Here is an 18,994-nt window from a genome sequence, read left to right as displayed (position 1 = left end):
GAAAAGGGCTGGTTTGTGGCAGGATTGGGAATGCCACTGGGGAATAACCCTGGCCTGGCTGTGGGATGAGCCCTGGCCCCTCTGGAAGCTGCGGGAGCTGGGTCAGCTCCTTCCCTGCTCCCTGCCCGAGGCCGTGTCCCACTTCTGGCAGGAGGAGGAGCCGTGAGGAGACGCTGGAAAATCTCCTGGCAGGAGCAATGGGGTCACCAGTGCTCACCAGTTGGATACTGGGACAGCCAGGAGGTTGAACTGGTGCTTTCCTGGGAAATCCTCTCCCCACCGCCAGCAAAGTGGGAATATTGGGAATGAGGCTTCCCAGTCAGCAGCTCAGCTCCCAGCGCTGATCCGAAACTTTTGGGGGGTTTTCCTGATTCCTGTCGGCTCTTCCTTAGGAAGTGAGGGCTGGGAGAATGAGGGAGAGCAGGATTCCTTTGGGAATTCCCACCTGGATCAGAATAGGTGACATTTCCCAGGACACAGGTTGAAACCTGAGCACAAAAGGGGTCCCACAAGCCCAGAGTTGACCCTGGATCATCCCTCTGGAATTTTGGGCGCCCAAAGAATCCTTTGGCAACACCCATAGGTCAAATTATCTTCCCAGAGGTTTAATTTCAAAGCAGAAGGGTTAAAAAATTCAGTGTCCAGGCACAGATATATTCCTAAATATCCTTAAATATTATATGGATCATCCCAGCTAGGATAGGCACCAGGTGGGAGGTGGCATTTCCAGCTGGGAATATGACACAAAGGGTCAGGCCCCAAAATCTGGCCCTAAATGGCCCCTTTTTCCTGCAGATCCATAAAGCAGCATGTCCATGTGCAGAAAGAATCAATATCCAGGTTTTCCCGTGCCTGTGGATTTTTGCCCCAAAGCAACAGCTTGTTTGGGATAACTCCAGAGTCCTGCTGGAACAGGAATCCTCAGCGGGGGCTGAGCTGATTTTCCCTGGTGCCAAACGAATCCACGGCTCCCAAATCCAGCTCTGGGGTGCAGTGGGAAGCGTGGGAGGGATGGGATGAGCAGGTGGAAGGTGCTGGATGAGTCCAAACTCATCAAAGCGCCACCAAATTCCTGCGAAATCACTTTCTCCTTTCCTTTTTTTTTCCCCCCCCTCTCTCGTTTCTTGTTTTCCTTGGCTCCTCCACATTCCGGGCAGGCTGACAGGGAGCTGCAATCCCGGTGGGAAAAGCCGAGCAGCTCCAGACAATGGATCCATTGCTGCTGGGAAAGGGAGCAGGTGGGGAGGAAACGGAGCCGGAGCAGCACAAAAGGATCCGCGGCAAGAGGAGGAGGAGGAGGAGCAAGGGGGGATTGTCCAGAAATCCCTGGAAAAGGGCTGGATCCAAGCTGGGTGCTCCGACAGCTGGGCCTGGCAGCAGCAGCAGCAGCAGTGCTGGGTAATTAATTAATAAATGAGGCGTTTTCCAGGGAATTGTGGGGATGAATCGTCAGCCTCGGTGCTGGAACAGAAGGAAATGGCTCAGAAATTTGGGAATTTAAAAAAAAAAACCCAACAAAAAAGAAACAACTCCCAAGCTGGAGCAGCCGTGAGGGTGGGGAATGGATTTCCAGGGAAGCTGTGCTTGGGACGGGTTCAATTCCAGGCTGGAGGAAGCTGGGAGAGTGGGAAGGGTCCCTGCCCGCGGCAGGAGGGGGAATTGGATGATCCTGAACGTCCTTCCAACCCAGACCGCTCCATGATCCTGACTTTTATTGCTCTTGGCTGCCTTGCAAGTGCCCTCAGCCTCAAGACTTCCAATAAAACTGCAGGAATTTCACTGCAAGACATTTCCCACTCCAGTGCCAGCACGGAGCCTCCGGGCCAGCCCAGCTCCCAGCCCACAGAGGACACAGAAATTTGTCCCATTTCTTCCACAAAACCCACAAATCCCAAATCCCTGTGCATGCAGGGAATGGGATTTTGTCCTCTAGCAGGGCAGAGCCAACAATTTTGGGAAGGGTGACTGGAAGTGCAGCGGCCCCGTGGGATCCGACTTTCCTTTCTCATCCCAAACAATATTTCAAGGGATTTATTTTTATAACCTGAACAATGATATTAAAAACGCTATTAAAAAAAGAAACTTGGCCAGGCTGCAAATTGGGCCAGCAGAAAGGACAACGAGGAGGCAGAAAGATGGAGTCACTCCTAAGGAAAAGGGAATTTTTTTTCGTGGGAGAAATCCTGAGGCAGCATGAATCACCTCTCAGTGTGTCCTGGAGCCAGGAAATCTGGGATTTGAGAGAGCTGGCAGGAGCAGGGCACAGACTTTGGCTTGAAGCAGCTCCAGGATGGCAGGAGAAAATCTTCCTGTGCCGAGGGAGGAGCAGCTCGGGCAGGATTCACTGGAACGTCCCTGGATGATCCCTGGGATTGCACTGCCGGGGATATCCTGTTGGAAATACAAAATGCATTCTGTTGGAAATGAAAAAATTTCCACTAGAAAACAACTTTATTGAGCTATTAATTGACTTTATCCATGAAATCCTGAGACATGGATAATGAAGTGGGTGGGAATCAATTCCTGGGGTTCCTCCATTGAATTGGGAGGATCCACAGGATGGAACTGTCCCAGGGATGGGATCCTGGAAGAAAGGAGATGGAAATTCCCAGATGAGGGGCTGGGAATGAGGCAGCAGCTTCTGCTCCAGCTCTCCGTGCCTTCAAGAAAAAGTTTAAAAGGAGTAAAAATCCACCTGCCATGGAAATAGAAATCCCCTCACTAAATTTCCTCCTAATTCCCATTGGATCTTGCTCCAGAATTGATGGATTTTAGGGGAATGTCAAGGCAGCCTTTGCTCCCCCTCCCTTTGGGGCTGCTTTTGGGGTTCTTTTTTCTGATTATCAGCTGCCTCAAGTCTCCACTCAGAGAGAAAAAGGATCTTTAATTCCTTTATCTATTTAAGTCGATGTCAGGAATATTTTTCTCCCACAGTGTGAACAATCAGAACTCTGTGGTCTCCAAGATATGTAAAATAGTTCTTTTCCTTCTTTTGTGGGCAGATATACTTAAGCTACATAATGGGACTCTGGGAGTGAGTCAACTCAGGAACACTGGATGTATTTAAATTCCACTTCAAACCAACTCCCGTTAAAAAAATTCCCAGAAAATGGCAAATCCGGGTGTGAAAAAAAGTCCACTGCAACACACATACCTAAAACATTTTTATCCAAGTTTATTTACCACGCAATTTATCACGAGGATACATGACAGAGAAGCGAACAAGAAAAACATCGCAGCATTCCTGTTTTTTCTTTAAATAAAGCAGGAAAAACATCGGCAGGCTGCATACATTTTAGGCTGAAGCCTAAAGCTGGGCAGGTGTGGGGGGTTAGGACAGGGCAGATCTGGGACAGAGCCAGTTTGGCTGCTCCTCAAGGCACGGCGGCCCCTGAGATGTCTCCCTGTTTGTCCTGGTCCCTCACGGTTTGTCTGTCCCTCAGGTTTGTCCCTGTCCCTCACAGTTCCTCAGGTTTGTCTCTGTTCCTCATGTTTGTCCTTGTCCCTCCTGGTCTGCCTCTGTCCCTCAGGGTCCATCAGGTTTGTCCCCATCCCTCAGGATCCCTCAGGTTTCCTCCCATTCCTCAGGTTTGTCCTCGTCCCTCAGGATCCCTCAGGTTTCCTCCCATTCCTCAGGTTTGTCTCTGTCCCTTAGGGTTCCTCAGGTTTGTCCCCATCTCTCCTGGTCCCTCAGGTTTGTCCCCATCCCTTAGGTTTGTCCCTGTCCCTTAGGGTTCCTCAGGTTTGTCTCTGTCCCTCAGGTTTGTCCTCGTCCCTCAGGGTCCCTCAGGTTTGTCCCCGTCCCTTCGGGTTCCTCATGTTTGTCCTTGTCCCTCCTGGTCTGTCTCTGTCCCTCAGGGTCCCTCAGGTTTGTCCTCCTTCTTCATGGTCCATCAGTTTCTCCGTCCCTCAGGTTTGTCCCTGTCCCTCCCGGCTTGTCCTCATCCCTCACAGTCCCTCAGGTTTGTGTCTGTCCCTCCCGGTTTGTCCCGGTCCCTCAAGGTCTATCCCGGTTTGTCCCCATCCCTCACGGTCCCTGAGGTTTATCCCCGTCCCTCCCGGTCCCTCCCGGTTTATTCCGGTCCCTCAGGTTTGTCCCCGTCCCTCACGGTCCCTGAGGTTTATCCCCGTCCCTCCCGGTCCCTCCCGGTTTATTCCGGTCCCTCAGGTTTGTCCCCGTCCCTCACGGTCCCTCAGGGTTTTCCCGCCCACTCCCGCCCCCCCCGCAAATCTCGCGAGATCCCCGCCGGGTCGCGCCCGCGCGCGCCGCCGCGGCCCAGCGCGGGGAGGGGAAGTGAAGGGGGGGGGAAACGACAAAAAAAGGGGCGGAGCCGCCGCCCCGCCGCCTCACGGCCCCGCCGCCATCTTGTTTCTCGGCCGCTCGGCGCTCACTCCGCTCCGGCCGCCCCCCTTTTCCCCCCCCTCCTCCCGCCTCCCGCCGGCCGCGCCGGAGGCAGCGCGGGCAGCGGGCGGAGCAGGCGGAGATCGCGGCGCCGGCCGCCCCGGTGAGTACGCGGGGAGCGCGGCGGCGGGGGGGAAGCGGCGGCGGCGGCCCGTGAGGGGGCGCGGGGCGGGGGCGGCCCGAGGGGGGTCGCTGCGGGGCCCCCCCCCGCACCCTCAGCAACGGCTGCGCTGCGATTGGCCGGGCCGCGGCGCGCGCGCTGATTGGGCGGCGCGGGGGAGGCGGGCGCGGCGAGGAGGGCGCTGATTGGCTGGCGGGGCGCGGACCGGGGAGAGGACAGGCAGCGGACCGTTGTCCCGCGCGGGGCGTGGGGGGGGGGGACGGGCCCGGGGATGGCGGAACCGGGGGGGAACCGGCCCGAGAGATTCGGGATTCGGGACTGGAGCACCCCCGGGGAACCGGCCCGAGAGATTCGGGATTCGGGACTGGAGCACCCCCGGGGAACCGGCCCGAGAGATTCGGGATTCGGGGCTGGAGCACCCCCGGGGAACCGGCCCGAGAGATTCGGGATTCGGGGCTGGAGCACCCCCGGGGAACCGGCCCGAGAGATTCGGGATTCGGGACTGGAGCACCCCCGGGGAACCGGCCCGAGAGATTCGGGATTCGGGGCTGGAGCACCCGCCCGGGAACCGGCCTTAGAGCCGGGATTTGGGGCTGGCAGGACCCCCGGGGGAACCGGCCCGAGAGCCGGGATTCGGGGCTGGCAGCGCTCCCGGTGCAACGCACCGAGGCCTCCCGGTGTTTTCCCGGGTAGGATCTGCCTGGCCGCCACCGGGGATGTGTGCTGGTGCCTCATCCATGGAAGAGGCCTTGAGCAACGTGGTGTAGTGGAAGGGGTGAAATGCGGTGAGCTTTAAGGTCTTTTTCTATCTAAACCGTTCCTGGTTCTGCGATTCCAAGGCAGGTTGTGATCCTGACCTGTCTGAGAGGACAGGGTAGAGAGGAGCGTGGGTGTTTAGGTTTAATTTAAGAGGAAATTTTTGGCTGTGAGAGTGTGAGGGGCTGGAATGGATTTGCCAGAGAAGCTGTGGCTGCCCCTGCATCCCTGGAAGCGTCCAAGGCTAGGGTGGATGGGGCTTGGAGCCACCTGGGACAATGGAAAGTGTCCCTGCCCATGGCAGGGGGTGGCACCTGATGATTTTTAAGCTCTCTTCCAGCCCTTAACATTCTGCCATTCCATGTTTCCATGATTCTCTTTTAGCAATCTTTGGGACTTTTGCCATCCAAGCCTTGAGAAGCTTGCCACAGCATTTGGCAGGAAGAGGGATAGGGATGTGACAAGGAAGTCAAGGGTTTCTGTTTTTTTTTTCCTTGGGCGTTGTTTAATCTGTGCTCAAAAAGCAGCAAGAGCTGTGAGAACACCTTTGGTCTCCCTAAATCCTGCTTTTTCCTGGAGCTGGGGGAATAAAATAAATGCCTCCAGGTAGCTGGTGAATGCCAGCAGTGTCCCAGATAACCTCGGGAATTCTTTTGGGCTGGGTGGGATTTTCTTCCAGGTGGGTTCCTCTTGTTTGAGGGGTGTCAGGGCAGCTTTGGGGTGGCTGAGCTGTGTCCCAGGGCCACCTCCAGACCCTGGAGTTCTGGCAGGTTCCAGGTTGCCACAAAGGAAGGAACGATAGCCCCGGCTGCTTCTGGAATGTGACTTTCCAAATCACTTCTGAGCTAAGAGTGGAATATTTTCCATGGATTTGGGAATAAATCTCCCTTGTCTCCATTGCTGTGTGAGCCCTTTTCCTCCAGCCCTACAAACCCAACTCCAAACTTCCTTGGCAGCATCCCAAGCCTTTCCTTAGGGTTTTTTTTTTTCCTGAAATGAGATCCTGCTTTTGGACTGGGTCTGTTTGTCCTCGTGCCCTGTGACAGCCTCAGCTCACCTGGGCATTGTGGTGACAACAATGTCACACCTGCTGTGGCATAACCAGGGACAGGATCCCAGGGAATGGCTGGAGCTGTTCCAGAGGGGATTTACGTTGGATTTCTGGGGGTTTTGATGCTTGGGAACATTCCTGAGGCTCCAGAATTACAGGAAGGTTTGGACAACACTCCCAGGGATGCCCAGGGCTTGGATTGGATGATCCTTGAGGATCCTTCCAGCTCATCAGATTTTGGGATCCAGCTCAGGAGATCGTGGGATCCCAGAAGATCGTGGGATCCAGCTCAGGATATTTTGGGATCCAGCCTAGCAGATTGTGGAATCCAGCTCAGGAGATTGTGGGATCCAGCTCAGGATACCGTGGGATCTCAGGATACTGTGGGATCCAGCTCAGGATACTGTGGGATCCAGCTCAGGATATTTTGGGATCCGGCTCAGGAGACTGTGGGATTTCAGGATATTTTGGGGATCCAGCTCAGGATACTGTGGGATCCAGCTCAGGAGACTGTGGGATTTCAGGATATTTTGGGATCCAGCTCAGGAGACTGTGGGATTTCAGGATATTTTGGGATCCAGCTCAGGAGACTGTGGGATCCAGCAGGATCCCTGAGTGCTCATTCCAGGCAGGAATAGGTGTGATCCCAGCAGTTCTCTGGAGACCTTCAGCCAGGCATTTTTCCATAGTTTGTGCTGGATGAAGAGAATTCCTGTTTGTCCAAGCACGTTTTCCTGCACCACGGGGTCCAGGGCCAGTGGTGGATCCCTGGGGGTGCCCCAGAGAGGCAGCTGGCAGCTGCAGGGTGCAGAACATTCCTTTTTTCCCTGTAATTCATGGAATCATGGAATGGTTTGAGTCGGGAGGGACCCTAAGTCCCATCCAGTCCCACCCCATTCCATGGCAGAGACAAATTCCACTGGCCTTGGACACTGCCAGGGATTCCCAGTCTCTGGGAATTCCATCCCAGCCCCTCCCCACCATCCCAAGAGAGAATTCCTTCCCAAAACGAATCCAAACCCTCTGGGATTTCAGAGCAACAACAGCTGCAATGATTGAAATAAATCCTTTAGGGCTTCCCAAATTCACTTAGTGGGGTTTTTTCCACAAATAAACCCGTTACTGTAAGGCCTCCCAAAATTAATTTGGGGTTTTTACCCCCCATAAATAAACCTTTTACGGTAAACTACCCAAAAACAATTTGGGGTTTTTCTTCCCCTATTAAATAAACCCTTTACTATAGAACTATCCAAAATTAATTTGGGGTTTTTACCCCACATAAATAAACCTTTTACTGTAGAACTATCCAAAATTAATTTGGGGTTTTTACCCCCCACAAATAAACCCTTTATTGTAGGACTTCCCAAATTAATTTGTTTTTTGGGTTTTTTTCCCCCATAAATAAACCCTTTCACTGTTTTTTGTTTTTTTTGAGCACTCAGAATTCCACAATCCCAGCCAGGCATTCCTCTGTTCTGCAGGAAAGGTGCTGCCTTTGTTTTTCATACCCAAAATACCTCACATCATTCCAATAATCAGAATTCCACAGCTCCAGGCCCTGCTTTTTATCTCAGGAATGCCACAGGAAGAGAACAGAATGTATTTATTTCTTTTTTTTTAACCCATTCTATTCCCCCAAAACATCTGGAAAATCTATTTTTAAATTAAATCTCTCCTCGTTATCAGATTCAGAGTGATTTAATCAGCAGGATTTGGCTGTGCTTCCCAATATTTTTCCCTCCTGGATAATCCTGTCAGGAGGAAATCACAGCTTGGAATTACAGCTGGAAATCCATCATGGTGTTGTTGATAAAAATGGGATTTTTGTGTCTAGAGGTTAAAATATTCCCCTGCTTTCCACAACTTTGTTATTGTGGACCATTCCCATTCTTTACCTACAACATTCCCAAATTCCCAAAGCATCCAGGAGCTCCCAAATTTCTGCTGGAGGGGCAGAGTGAGGCTGTGGTGGTTGAAAGTGAAGGGAAATTCTTGGAGTTGGACATGAAAGCTCCATTCCTGTCGGGAATTTTGGGAATTTTCCCGCAATTCATCCTGCCCAGGCCTCAGGGGTTGTTCCAAACACTTGGAAAATCTGTCTTTTTTAAAATTATTTTAATTTTTTCTCATCCAATGGAATATTTGTGGGGCAGCACAGCCTCCTGTGAGGGCTGTGGGATCCCAATCCCTGTTCCCAGGAGCTCCCAATGAATGTTCCCTGGGATTGGGGGATCCATTTCTGGGATATTTGGGACAAGGAGCTGCTGGACAGGGTCCAGAGGGATTTGGGGTCTGGAGGATCCCATCCCATCCAGGGGTTCCCAAAATTCTGCTGGAGGGGCAGAGTGAGGCTGTGTGTGGTGAAAAGCCAAGGGAAGTTCTTGGTGTTGGACATGAAAGCTCCATTCCTGTCGGGAATTTTGGGAATTTTCCTGCAATTCATCCTGCCCAGGCCTCAGGGGCTATTCCAAGGACTTGGAAAATCTGTCCTTTTTTTATTTATTTTTAGTTTCCCTTATCCTATGGAATGTTTGTGGGGTGGCACAGCCTCCTGTGAGGGCTGTGGGATCCCGATCCCTGTTCCCAGGGGCTCCCAAGGAATGTTCCCTGGGATTGGGGGATCCATTTCTGGGATATTTGGGACTGCTGGAGAGGGTCCAGAGGGATTTGGGGTCTGGAGGATGTCCCTGACGGGGAGACAGCGGGATGTGGCATGGCCGTGACCCTGCTGGAATTAAATTATTCCCGAAAAACACCGGATTTATCCAAGCTGGAGCTCTCTCAGGGATCCTCATGAGGAAAAACCGGGAGCTGCATCTGGAGAAGGGAAGGCTGGCAGAGAATCCCCTCGGTCCATAAAACATCCCGGAGGTGTCGGGGGTTGTGCCAGGCTCTGCTCAGGGACAGGCCGAGGAGCGGCGGCCATGAATGAAACCCCAGCGAGCTCCTCCTCGCCCTGCGGAGGAGCTTCATTCCTCGCTCTGGGGGAGCGCACCTGCGGCTTGTCCCCGTGTCACCTGCTCCGTGTGGCGCTGCCTTGCTGGGGTGAGGGGAGGCTGGGCCGGGCGAGCTCCAAAAAATCCCAAAATTTCTGAATCCCGGGCTCCGCGCGCGCCTCGCGCACGTGCGGCCCCGCCGGCAAGGCGTGGCGGGAACCGCCCTGATTGACAGGCGCGCCGGCCAATCAGCGGCCGCGCGCCGCCGGCCTCCTCATGTGTTCGAATAGGAGGCGAGGCGACCAATCGGGGCGGGGCTGGGGGGCGGGGCTTGCCTGACCCCTGCGGCCGCCGCTCAAGGTAACTTTAAAGCAGGAAGCGGCCGGCGAGGCTGCGCCGCGGCGGGGACCAATGGGAGGAGCGGACCGCGGGGCGCGTAGCCAATGGGAGCGCTCAAGCGCGGGGCGCGCAGCCAATGAGCGCGGGCGCGGGGCGGGCCGGGCGCGCGCAGCGGGGCGCGCGGGGCCGCCGCCGTTAAAGGGGCCGCGGGCGCGGCGGGGCCCGGGGGGAGCCCCCGGCGGCCGCGGGGCTCGCCCGGCCGTAAAACCATGGCGGGGAAGCGCCGGTGAGTGCGGGGCGCTGCCGCCGCGAGCGCGGCCGGGGCTGCCGGGGACAGGCCGCGGAGGCGGCGGGGGATGCCGGGGAGCACCGGCGAGGGAGCGGGCGGGGTGGGCAGGGGCGGCGGTGAAAGCCTCGGGGCGCGCGCCGAGCGCCCTCAGCGCGAGCGTGAGGGCAGCGGCGTGAGGGGCGGACAAAGCGGCGGGGGCGACAGCGGAGCCGCGGCACCCCCGAGCCCTCGGCGGGTGCTGGCAGCGCTTTTTTGGCCCCGGGGGATCGAGGCTCGGCGGCCCGCGGGGGATGAGGGGTCCCGGGGGTCCCGCCGGGCTCGCCCCGGGCTCCGCCGCAGCCCCGGCTGGGAGCGGGGCCTGCAGGAGTTGACCTTGAAATCGCAGCGCTCCGAGCCGCCCCTCTGAAGGACAAAGTTTGTTTGCGGCACTTTGAACCGAAAAAAAAAAAAAAAATTAAATTAATAAATAAATAGGAGGAAAAAAAAAAAAAACAAACCGAACCCCGAGCTGCTGGAGGGCAACGAGGACACCGGGGTTTGTCGCGAAATTCGAATTAAACTCGGGTGTCGTGGATATTCCTGCTCCTCCTTTCCCTCACAGGGTGCAAAATCCCTTTTTTCCCCTTATTTTCTCGCTGATTGTTGAGGCTCAAAGCGCTGCTGTGGGAAATTATTCCCAAAATTATACTATTATTATTATCATTATCATTATTTGGTAAAAATAAGGATATTTCGCTTCTAAAACTTCTCAGATCTAAAGGGACTGGAATAATAATAATAATAAATACGAATTGTTTGTTCATAAATCCATTTTTCTGATTTCTTGACCTAGAAAGATCAAGCACAACTCATTTTTCCCCCTACAAGCTGAAGGCATCAAAACTTCACATCTCCAAAGGAACTGGAATAATAATAACAATGATGATAATAATAATGATGATAATGATAATAATAATAATAATTGTTTGTTCATAAATCCATTTTCCAGATTTCTTGACCTAGAAAGATCAAGCACAACTCATTTTTTCCCCCGGCCTCCTACAAGCTGAAGGCATCAAAACTTCTCAGATCCAAAGAAACTGGAATAATAATAATAATAATTTAAAATATTAATTATTTGTTAATAAATCCATTTTTCAGATTTCTTGACCTAGAAGGATCAAGAAGAACTGATTTTTCCCCCTACAAGCTAAAGGCATCAAAATATTCCAAATTTTGGGGTGGAATCAAGATTTCTGCTGGGTTTTTTATTCTTCACGTTGTCCTGGATAAATCCTAACTTTTAGGGAAAGAAATTATTCTAGGGAAATGATTCTAGGGAAAAAAATAAATTATTATTAGGGAAATAAATGACATTTATTTCCTGGTTTTAGGAGCAAGCTTTGCTTGGGCTTGAGCTTGCTTCCAAGTGTGATTTGGGCTCTTTTAATTCCAAATTAATGCTCCAAGCACCTCATCTGGGGCTTAGTCACAGTTTGAAGAAGGGAATAAAAGGAGAAATATCCCCCAAAAAATCAGATTTTAATAACTGGGGGAATGTTGGAGGAAATTCTGGAGCCGGCTGTGGGCCAGGATTGGAGAATTTCCTGTGAGCATCAAGGTCAATGGCAGCATCTCCTCAAAAATAGCATATTTCCATTTATTTCCTTAATAATAATTTATTTTTGCTAGACTAATTTCCCTAGAATCATTTATTTCCCTAAAAATTAGGATTTATCCAGCTTTTGAGCATTGGCAGGACACGAGGTCAACGTGATGAATAAAAAACGAGAATAAACACCCTGCAGAAATCTTGATTTCACCCAAAATTTGGAATATTTTGTTGCCTTCAACTTGTAGGAGGCTGGGGAAAAACCAGTTCTGCTTGAACTTTCTGTGTCCAAAAACCTGGAAAATGGATTTATTAACAAATAATTCATATTTATTATTATTATTCCATTTCTTTTGGATTTTTTCCAGCTTTAGGAAGGTCACATTTTAAGGAGTAAATTTTGGGTGTCCCTTCTGCTCCAAAGATCTCCAGGGATTTCTTTTTTGTTGTTGTTGTTGTTTTCTTGAAGTTTGATTTTTTTTTTTTAGTTTTATTCTCCATATGAATTTGATTTTTTAATTTTATCCCTTATAAATTTTACCTTTATTCTCTATAAATTGCATTTTTACATTCTCTATTATCAAATTAATAAATTTTTAAAATTTTATTCTGTATTAGTTTGATTTTTAACTTTTATCCCCTATAAGTTGGATTTTTTAGCTTTATCCTCTAGGAATTTGATTTTTTTATTTTATTCTCTAGGAATTTGATTTTTTAAAACTTTATTCTCTATATAAATTTGATTTTTTCCTTTTATTCTCTCTAAATTCGATTTTTCCACCTTGATTTTCCAGCAGTTTCCTTCTCCTGTACATTTAAAATTTTAATTTCTCCTAAAATTTTAACCTGGAACTTAGAGACAACAAAGTTATTTATTTTATTATTTTAATTTAATTTTCCACCCTTGTTTTTTGCACCCAGGGAAATCTTGGGGACACTTTTGGGGTGGGGACATTGCCGTCCCTCACCTCAGCATTTCAGGCTTTGGGTGCCCTTTCAGCCACAAAATTTAGATTTTATTTAATTTAATCAGGCTAAAATATTGGATTTCTATCATGGGGATGACGTCTGGATTTTAATTAAGTTGCCTCATGAGGTGATTTCTTCATTTCAGGGCTTATCGTGTTGTAAATGAATTAAATTTAGTGAGTTTTGGAGCTAAAATCGTGAATTATTTAGATTTTTAAAGCTTCTTATTCATTAAACTTTTCATTATGAATAAGAATAATTTAGTTTTTATTTCAGAGGGTTAAACATCACAGCAACAACAAACTTTAGGATATCTCCGAAATTGAAAAAGGAGATTTTTTTTTTGGGAGTTATTCCCAAAAGCTGAAGGGATTTTCTTGTATTTTCTCTTTATTTCAATTCCTGCTCACATCAGAGCAGGAATTTTCCATTTTTAGGCCACAGAGGTGGGAGATTTTCATTTTTATAACACCAAAGCATTTTTATTTCAATTAAAACATAAAAGAAAAGAGGAAAAAAAATGGAATTCAAACCATCCTGGCTGCCTTGGAGCACTTCAGGCTGAGCTTGGTTTAAGCAGGAGAAGGGAAAAACTTCTATAAAAAGAATTAATTTTAGTTTTTGGATTATTTCATTTATAAAATTGAATGAAGACAGTAATAGGAATATTGAATATAATATGATTAAATAGATATTTATCAACAGATGAAGAAATAAAGACATTTATATCAATATACAGATTAAATTAGTTGATTAAAATGATTTTTTTATCCCAAATTTCCTTGGAATAAAGAGCTGGGATTGGGATCCAGATCCCTCCTGCCCCCTTTGGGGCTGGCTGGGAGCAGAGGGGACGTGGTGGAGAATTGATGGAGTTTGAAGGTGGAAAAATCCAAAATATTCCTGGAAAAAAAAGGCACCTGGAGTGCTCAGGTGTTGATTTTTCCAAGATCAAGACAAGATTTTGCAACCCGAACCCCTGATATCCACATTTAATTCTCCAAATAACATTTCAACCTCTTAAAATTTGATTTTAAATGGTTCAAATGATCATATTTTTAGGGTTTATATATATTTTTAAGCAGAATTTCAGCCTGCCCTGAATTTGTGCCCATCCCCTTTTCCCCACTGTTCTGTTGGATTTTATAACAACATTTTATAGAATATTTTTGGATAAATAAATCAGTAAAAAGTTTATTATTCTGGTTGGTTTGAATCCGTTTTTAATTTGTTGCCTGTCCATGATGTTGGGATTTTTTTATATTTTAATAATTGCAGTGGAATGATGTTGCTGCTCTAAATTCAGTGCTTAATCAGCTTTAATAATTTAATTTAAAAAATATTAATTTATTTAATTATTAAACTTTTCCTGCTTTCTTCTTATCGGGACAACTTTGGAAGCTTTGGAGAGGGATTTGGGATAAGGGATGGAGGGGCAGGAATGGATTCCCAGTGCTGGAGGATTTTGGGATTTTGATGGGATTTTGGGAAGGAATTGTGGGGAATGTGCTGCTTTCTCCATGGAAAAATGGGATTTTTCCCCATAATTGTGGGAATTTAGTATGGAAAGGAGTTGGAATTTGTGATGCTGCTGAGTTCTTCCTCCTTCCCGCCTCATTCCTTCCCTCTTTGCAAATCCCTTGGAATATTTGGATAAATTTCCTTTGGAGGGGCTCTCCACCCTCTTTGTTTGGCTTTTTTACACCGGGGAGAACTTGGCAAAAGAAAAAAAAATCAAAAGTAGAAAATGACATTTCAAACAAAATGAGATTTAAAAAACCAACAAGAATGGTCAGGCAGCCCTCGCTGGGTGGGGACGTTATTCCCATTCCCGCCTCACTTGGAATGTGATTTTTTTTTTTGGATCTGGTGTTTTTCCAGGGAAAAAAAAAAAAAAAAGAAAGAAAGAAAACTCTGGCTAGTGCTGAGGATGGAATTGCAGGCTCAGAGGTTTTGGGTCGATTTGGGATTTTTCCCGTAGCTTGTGTTTTCCAGGAGCTGAAGTGGCGAATTTTCCGAGGGGAGCCGGCTCCGTTTGGCTGCTTCCCCCTTCCCAGGGCGCCCAAAAAAAGAGCAGAAAACAGCATTTGTGTAAAAAATATCCCCAAAAACCCACCCCGAGGCGTTTTCACGCTTCCTTTGCTCTCCCACGAAGCAAAACTTGCCCAGTTTTTGTCAGCTGCCGCAGGATTTGGGAATTTTGATGTTTGCCAGAGGTGGCGGAACAGCTCCGACAGCTCCTGGGATATTCCTGGGATCTGCTCTGGAATCGCCTCCAGCCAGGCCTCGGCTTTTCCAGCCTGAGGGGAAAAAGAAAATATTTTCCTGCCTGGAAAACCAGTTGGAGGTGAATCCTGGTTGGTTCCAGAATTCCAGGATGGTTTGGGTTGATGGGAATTCCACCTTCCCCTGTCCTGGGATGCTCCTTGGACACTTGCAGGGATGCAGAGCAGCCGCAGCTTCTCTGGGAAAGCTTTCCCGTCCTTCCTTGCTGCCAGGGGTTGGTTTTTTGGGAAGGTTTTGGTGTTTCCTTCAGAGCTGTGTCCATCTCCTCATTGGAATTCTCCCAGCCTGGATTTTGGGTGGTTCAGCTCATCCCAGCACACCTGGGATATCCTGGAAGGATCCTCAAGGATCCTCAACATCCCACCCCGAGCGTCCCTGGGAGTGGTGTCCAAACCTTCCTGGAGCTCTGGAGCCTTGGGAATGTTCCCAAGCACCAAAAACCCCAGAACCTTTCCCTAAATCCAACCTAAATCCCCTCAGGGACATCTCCAGCCGTTCCCTGGGATCTCGTCTCTGTTTTCCAGCAGCCACTTTGCTCCTAAAGCCCTTGGGAGCCTTTGGTGGGTGAGCTCAGGGATCCTGAGGAGGGGAATCCAGGAAAAGGGGGGATGGAGGGATGATGGATGGATGATGGATGGATGAATGATGGATGGATGAATGATGGATGGATGATGGATGGATGGATGATGGATGGATGAGGGATGGATGGATGGATGATGGATGGATGGATGATGGATGGATGGATGGATGATGGATGGATGATGGATGGATCCATGGATCCATGGAGAGATGGATGGATCCATGGCTGGAAGGAAGGATGGATCCATAGATGAATCCATGGATGGACCTTCGTCCATCACATTTCAGATGAAATGAGATCTAAAAACCAGCAGAAATTGTGACACAGCCCTCGCAGGGTGGGGACGTTATTCCCATCCCCACCTTGCCGGGATGGAAAGAAGGATGGATCCATGGAGAGATGGACAGATCCCTGGATGGATGGAAGGGGGAAGGAATGGATGAATCCATGGATGGATGGATGGATCCATGGAGAGATGGACAGATCCATGGATGGATGAAGGAATGGATGAATCCATGGATGGAGGATGGATGAATCCATGGATGGATCAACTGATCAATCGATCCATGGAGAGATGGATGAAGGAACAAATGGATGAATCCATGGATGGATGGATGGATGGATCCATGGAGAGGTGGACAGACTCATGGATGGATGGATGGACAGAGGGATGGAAGGAAGGGTGGGGGACACATCCGTGGATGAATGAAGGAATAAAGGAATCCATGGATGGATGAAGGAATGGATGAACCATGCAGGAATCCATGGATGCATGGATGGATCCATGGATGGATGAACCACGGAGGAATCCATGGATGGATGGATGGATCCATGGATGGATGAACCACGGAGGAATCCATGGATGGGTGGATCCATGGAGAGATGGACAGATGCATGGATGGATGGATGGACAGATCCATGGATGGATGAAGGAATGGATGAACCATGGAGGAATCCATGGATAGATGGATGGATGGATGAACCATGGAGGAGGAATCCATGGATGGATGGAGCCGAGTGACGCTGGAACATTCCCCTGTAAAAGGTCCCAGAAGAAAAACCCAGCAGGTTCAGCCACGGGTGTGAGACCCAAGGTTCCTGTGGCTCTGCTGAGCTCATCCCACCCCGAGTGAGCTCTTGAACCCTGGGATGAGCTTGGAAGGAGGAGCAGGAATTCTCATTGCCAGGAATGGCTCACGGTGAGGTTTCTCTGGAGCTCTGGGCCCAAATTTGTGATTTTTCCCTTTCCTCCCAGTCCTCTCCAGCACCTCCAAACCATTGCTGTATCCATATTCTAATTAGAAATTTTGATTAAATTTTAATTCAAAATTCCTGTATTGTTCTGAGCCGTTTCACTTTTATTTTGGGGTTTATATTTTGTAGGTTTTCCTGTCTCTACTTTTACTCAGTTTATGATAAAATGATCCTAAACAGGCACGGAAAGCAGGAATTGTCGTTTGTTCTGAAATCCCTTCTGTGTTTAACTTAAAAATAGGAAATGTTTTGTATCCATCAGCAGGATTTTTATAATATAAATGACCTGAAATTCTGGGGTTTTTTTCCTGTGTTTTTTTCCCTTAAGTTTTGTTTTTTTTTTTCCCCTGGTATTTTTTCCTGGGTTTTTTTCCTTTTTATTTTTCCCCTGTTTTTTTTTCCTCCTGTTTTTTTTTCCCCATTTTTTTTTCCTGTTTTTTTTCCCCGTTTTTTTTTTCCTGTTTTTTTTTTTTTTTTGCCTAGTTTTTTACCTTTTCTTTTTCTCCTGTTTTTTCTTCCCTGTTTTTTCTCTTTTTTTCTTTTCCCCCTTTTTCCCCCTTTTTCCCCTTTTCCCCCTTTTCCCCCTCTTTCCCCTTTTCCCCCTCTCTCCCCTTTTTCCCCCTTTTCCCACTCTCTCCCCTCTCTCCCCCTTTTTCCCCCTTTTCCCTCTTTTCCCACCCTTTTCCCCCCATTTCCCCCCTTTTTTCCTCTTTTTTCCTTTTTCCCCCTTTTCCCCCTTTTTCCCCCTTCCCTCCCCCTTCTCCACCTTTTCCCCCTTTTTTCCCCCTTTTTCCCCCTTTTTTCCTCTTTTTTCCTCTTTTTTCCCTTTTTCCCCTTTTCCCCCCTTCTTTTCCCCTTTTTTTTCCCTTTTAGTTCCCCCCCTTTTTTCCCCCTGATTTTTTCCCTGGCATTTTCCCTGTTTTTTTCCTCGCTTTTATGGTTTTTAACCTGTTTTTTCCCCGTTTTTTCCACCTTTCCCTGTTTTCTTCCCCCTCCTTGCACACTCCAGTTTATTTCCTGTTCTTTTTTACTATTCCCTTGCTCACGCGTGTATTTCCCGTGTCCAGGTGCCGGGATGTCCACGGACGGCGCCTTTGGCACGGCGGGGAGCAGCGATGCCCAGCAGAGCCTCCAGAGCTTCTGGCCACGCGTGATGGAGGAGATCCGCAACCTCACCGTGGTCAGCATCCCCGGGGGCTGGCATATTCCCAGGAAAAAATGGGAAAAATCCTCTCCAAGTTCCGCTTCCTGCTCTGGGGATCTGGGAAATTGGGTTTAGGAAATGAGGAATCATCCCTCAGACAGGAATCTCCCAAAAAATGGAATGGGATTGTAACAGAGTCATGAACTCGTGGAGAAAGATCTTCAGCATTATCTTGGCCTCAGGAATTGGGAATTAAAAAAGAACCATGAGCATCCCCAGAGATTGAGATATTCCCAGGAAAAAATGGGAAAAATCCTCTCCAAGTTCAGCTTCTTGCTCTGGGATCTGGGAAATTTGGTTTAGGAAATGAGGAATCATCCCTCAGCCAGGAATCTCCCAAAAAATGGAATGGGATTGTAACAGAGTCATGAACTCGTGGAGAAAGATCTTCAGGATTATCTTGGCCTCAGGAATTGGGAATTAAAATTAGCATCCCCAGGGGTTGGGATATTCCCAGGAAAAACAGGGAAAAATCCTCTCCAAGTTCAGCTTCCTGCTCTGGGATCTGGGAATTTGGGTGTTTCTATGGGATAAATTTTAAATTATTGAATTCTAAATCTGTGAGCAAGGTTTTACTGGCAAAATCCAGCTCAGACTTTTCCTTCCTCCCTAAATTCCCTGTTAATTCCAATTTTGTGAATGAATTTGAGTTTCGGCTCCTGCCCTAGTCCGGAACCACCTCCTTTGACAGCCCTGAGATGTTGAAATCACTCAAATGCCAAGTTTCTTATCAGGTGCATTATTAAATTAAAGACATTTGATTTAATAAATCCCATCTAGGTTGCGAATAACGACTGGACTAAACAACTTCAATATTTTTCCATCCCCACAAGAGGTGTGGGAACAAGGGCGGGAATATACTGAATTAATTTATTTATTTAAATTCCACTTTTTGTCTTCAGGGAAGGGAGAAGCCTCTTGGAGATTTCCTGAGCCCAGGAATTCTCTCCAGGGAATTTCTGGGTGCAAATTTGGCCTCAGCGATGAATCAGAGGGATAATCCAGGTTCCTAAACCACCATTCCTGACTGGAAAAAAAGGAAAAAAAATCCACCTAAAAACATCAAACTGATCTTTTAAACCAGGTTCCTGCAAGGTTTTTAACACCAAAATTGGGATTTGGTGGCAGAGAAGTACAAATAAAGCCAGGATTTCATCCAACTCTTGTTTATCTTTATTTTCTCCTGTGATTTTTGGTTTTTTTTTATAAATTCCAA

At 48.4% G+C, this 18,994-nt stretch overlaps 1 protein-coding gene across 4 annotated transcripts in view; it reads left to right on the top strand.

Annotated features, from left to right (window-relative positions):
• The first annotated feature begins 4,349 nt into the window (after positions 1–4,349).
• NFYC (nuclear transcription factor Y subunit gamma) overlaps positions 4,350–18,994 on the top strand; it is a 29,955-nt gene continuing 15,310 nt past the window's right edge. For 2 of the 4 annotated variants that reach the window (XM_085559766.1, XM_077788440.2), the window contains exons 1-2: positions 4,350–4,505; positions 17,642–17,754. In XM_085559766.1, coding sequence (XP_085415892.1) covers positions 17,650–17,754 — 105 coding nt within the window. In that variant the 5' untranslated portion in view covers positions 4,350–4,505; positions 17,642–17,649. Of the gene's footprint in view, positions 4,506–9,829; positions 9,892–17,641; positions 17,755–18,994 lie in introns of those variants that run through there. The other 2 variants (XM_077788442.2, XM_077788439.2) reach the window with 1 other exon arrangement.

Source organism: Lonchura striata, chromosome 23 (genome assembly GCF_050655825.1).
Source record: "Lonchura striata isolate lonStrDom1 chromosome 23, ASM5065582v1, whole genome shotgun sequence".
NCBI lineage: Eukaryota > Metazoa > Chordata > Aves > Passeriformes > Estrildidae > Lonchura > Lonchura striata.
This window is presented reverse-complemented; position numbering and strand designations above follow the sequence as displayed.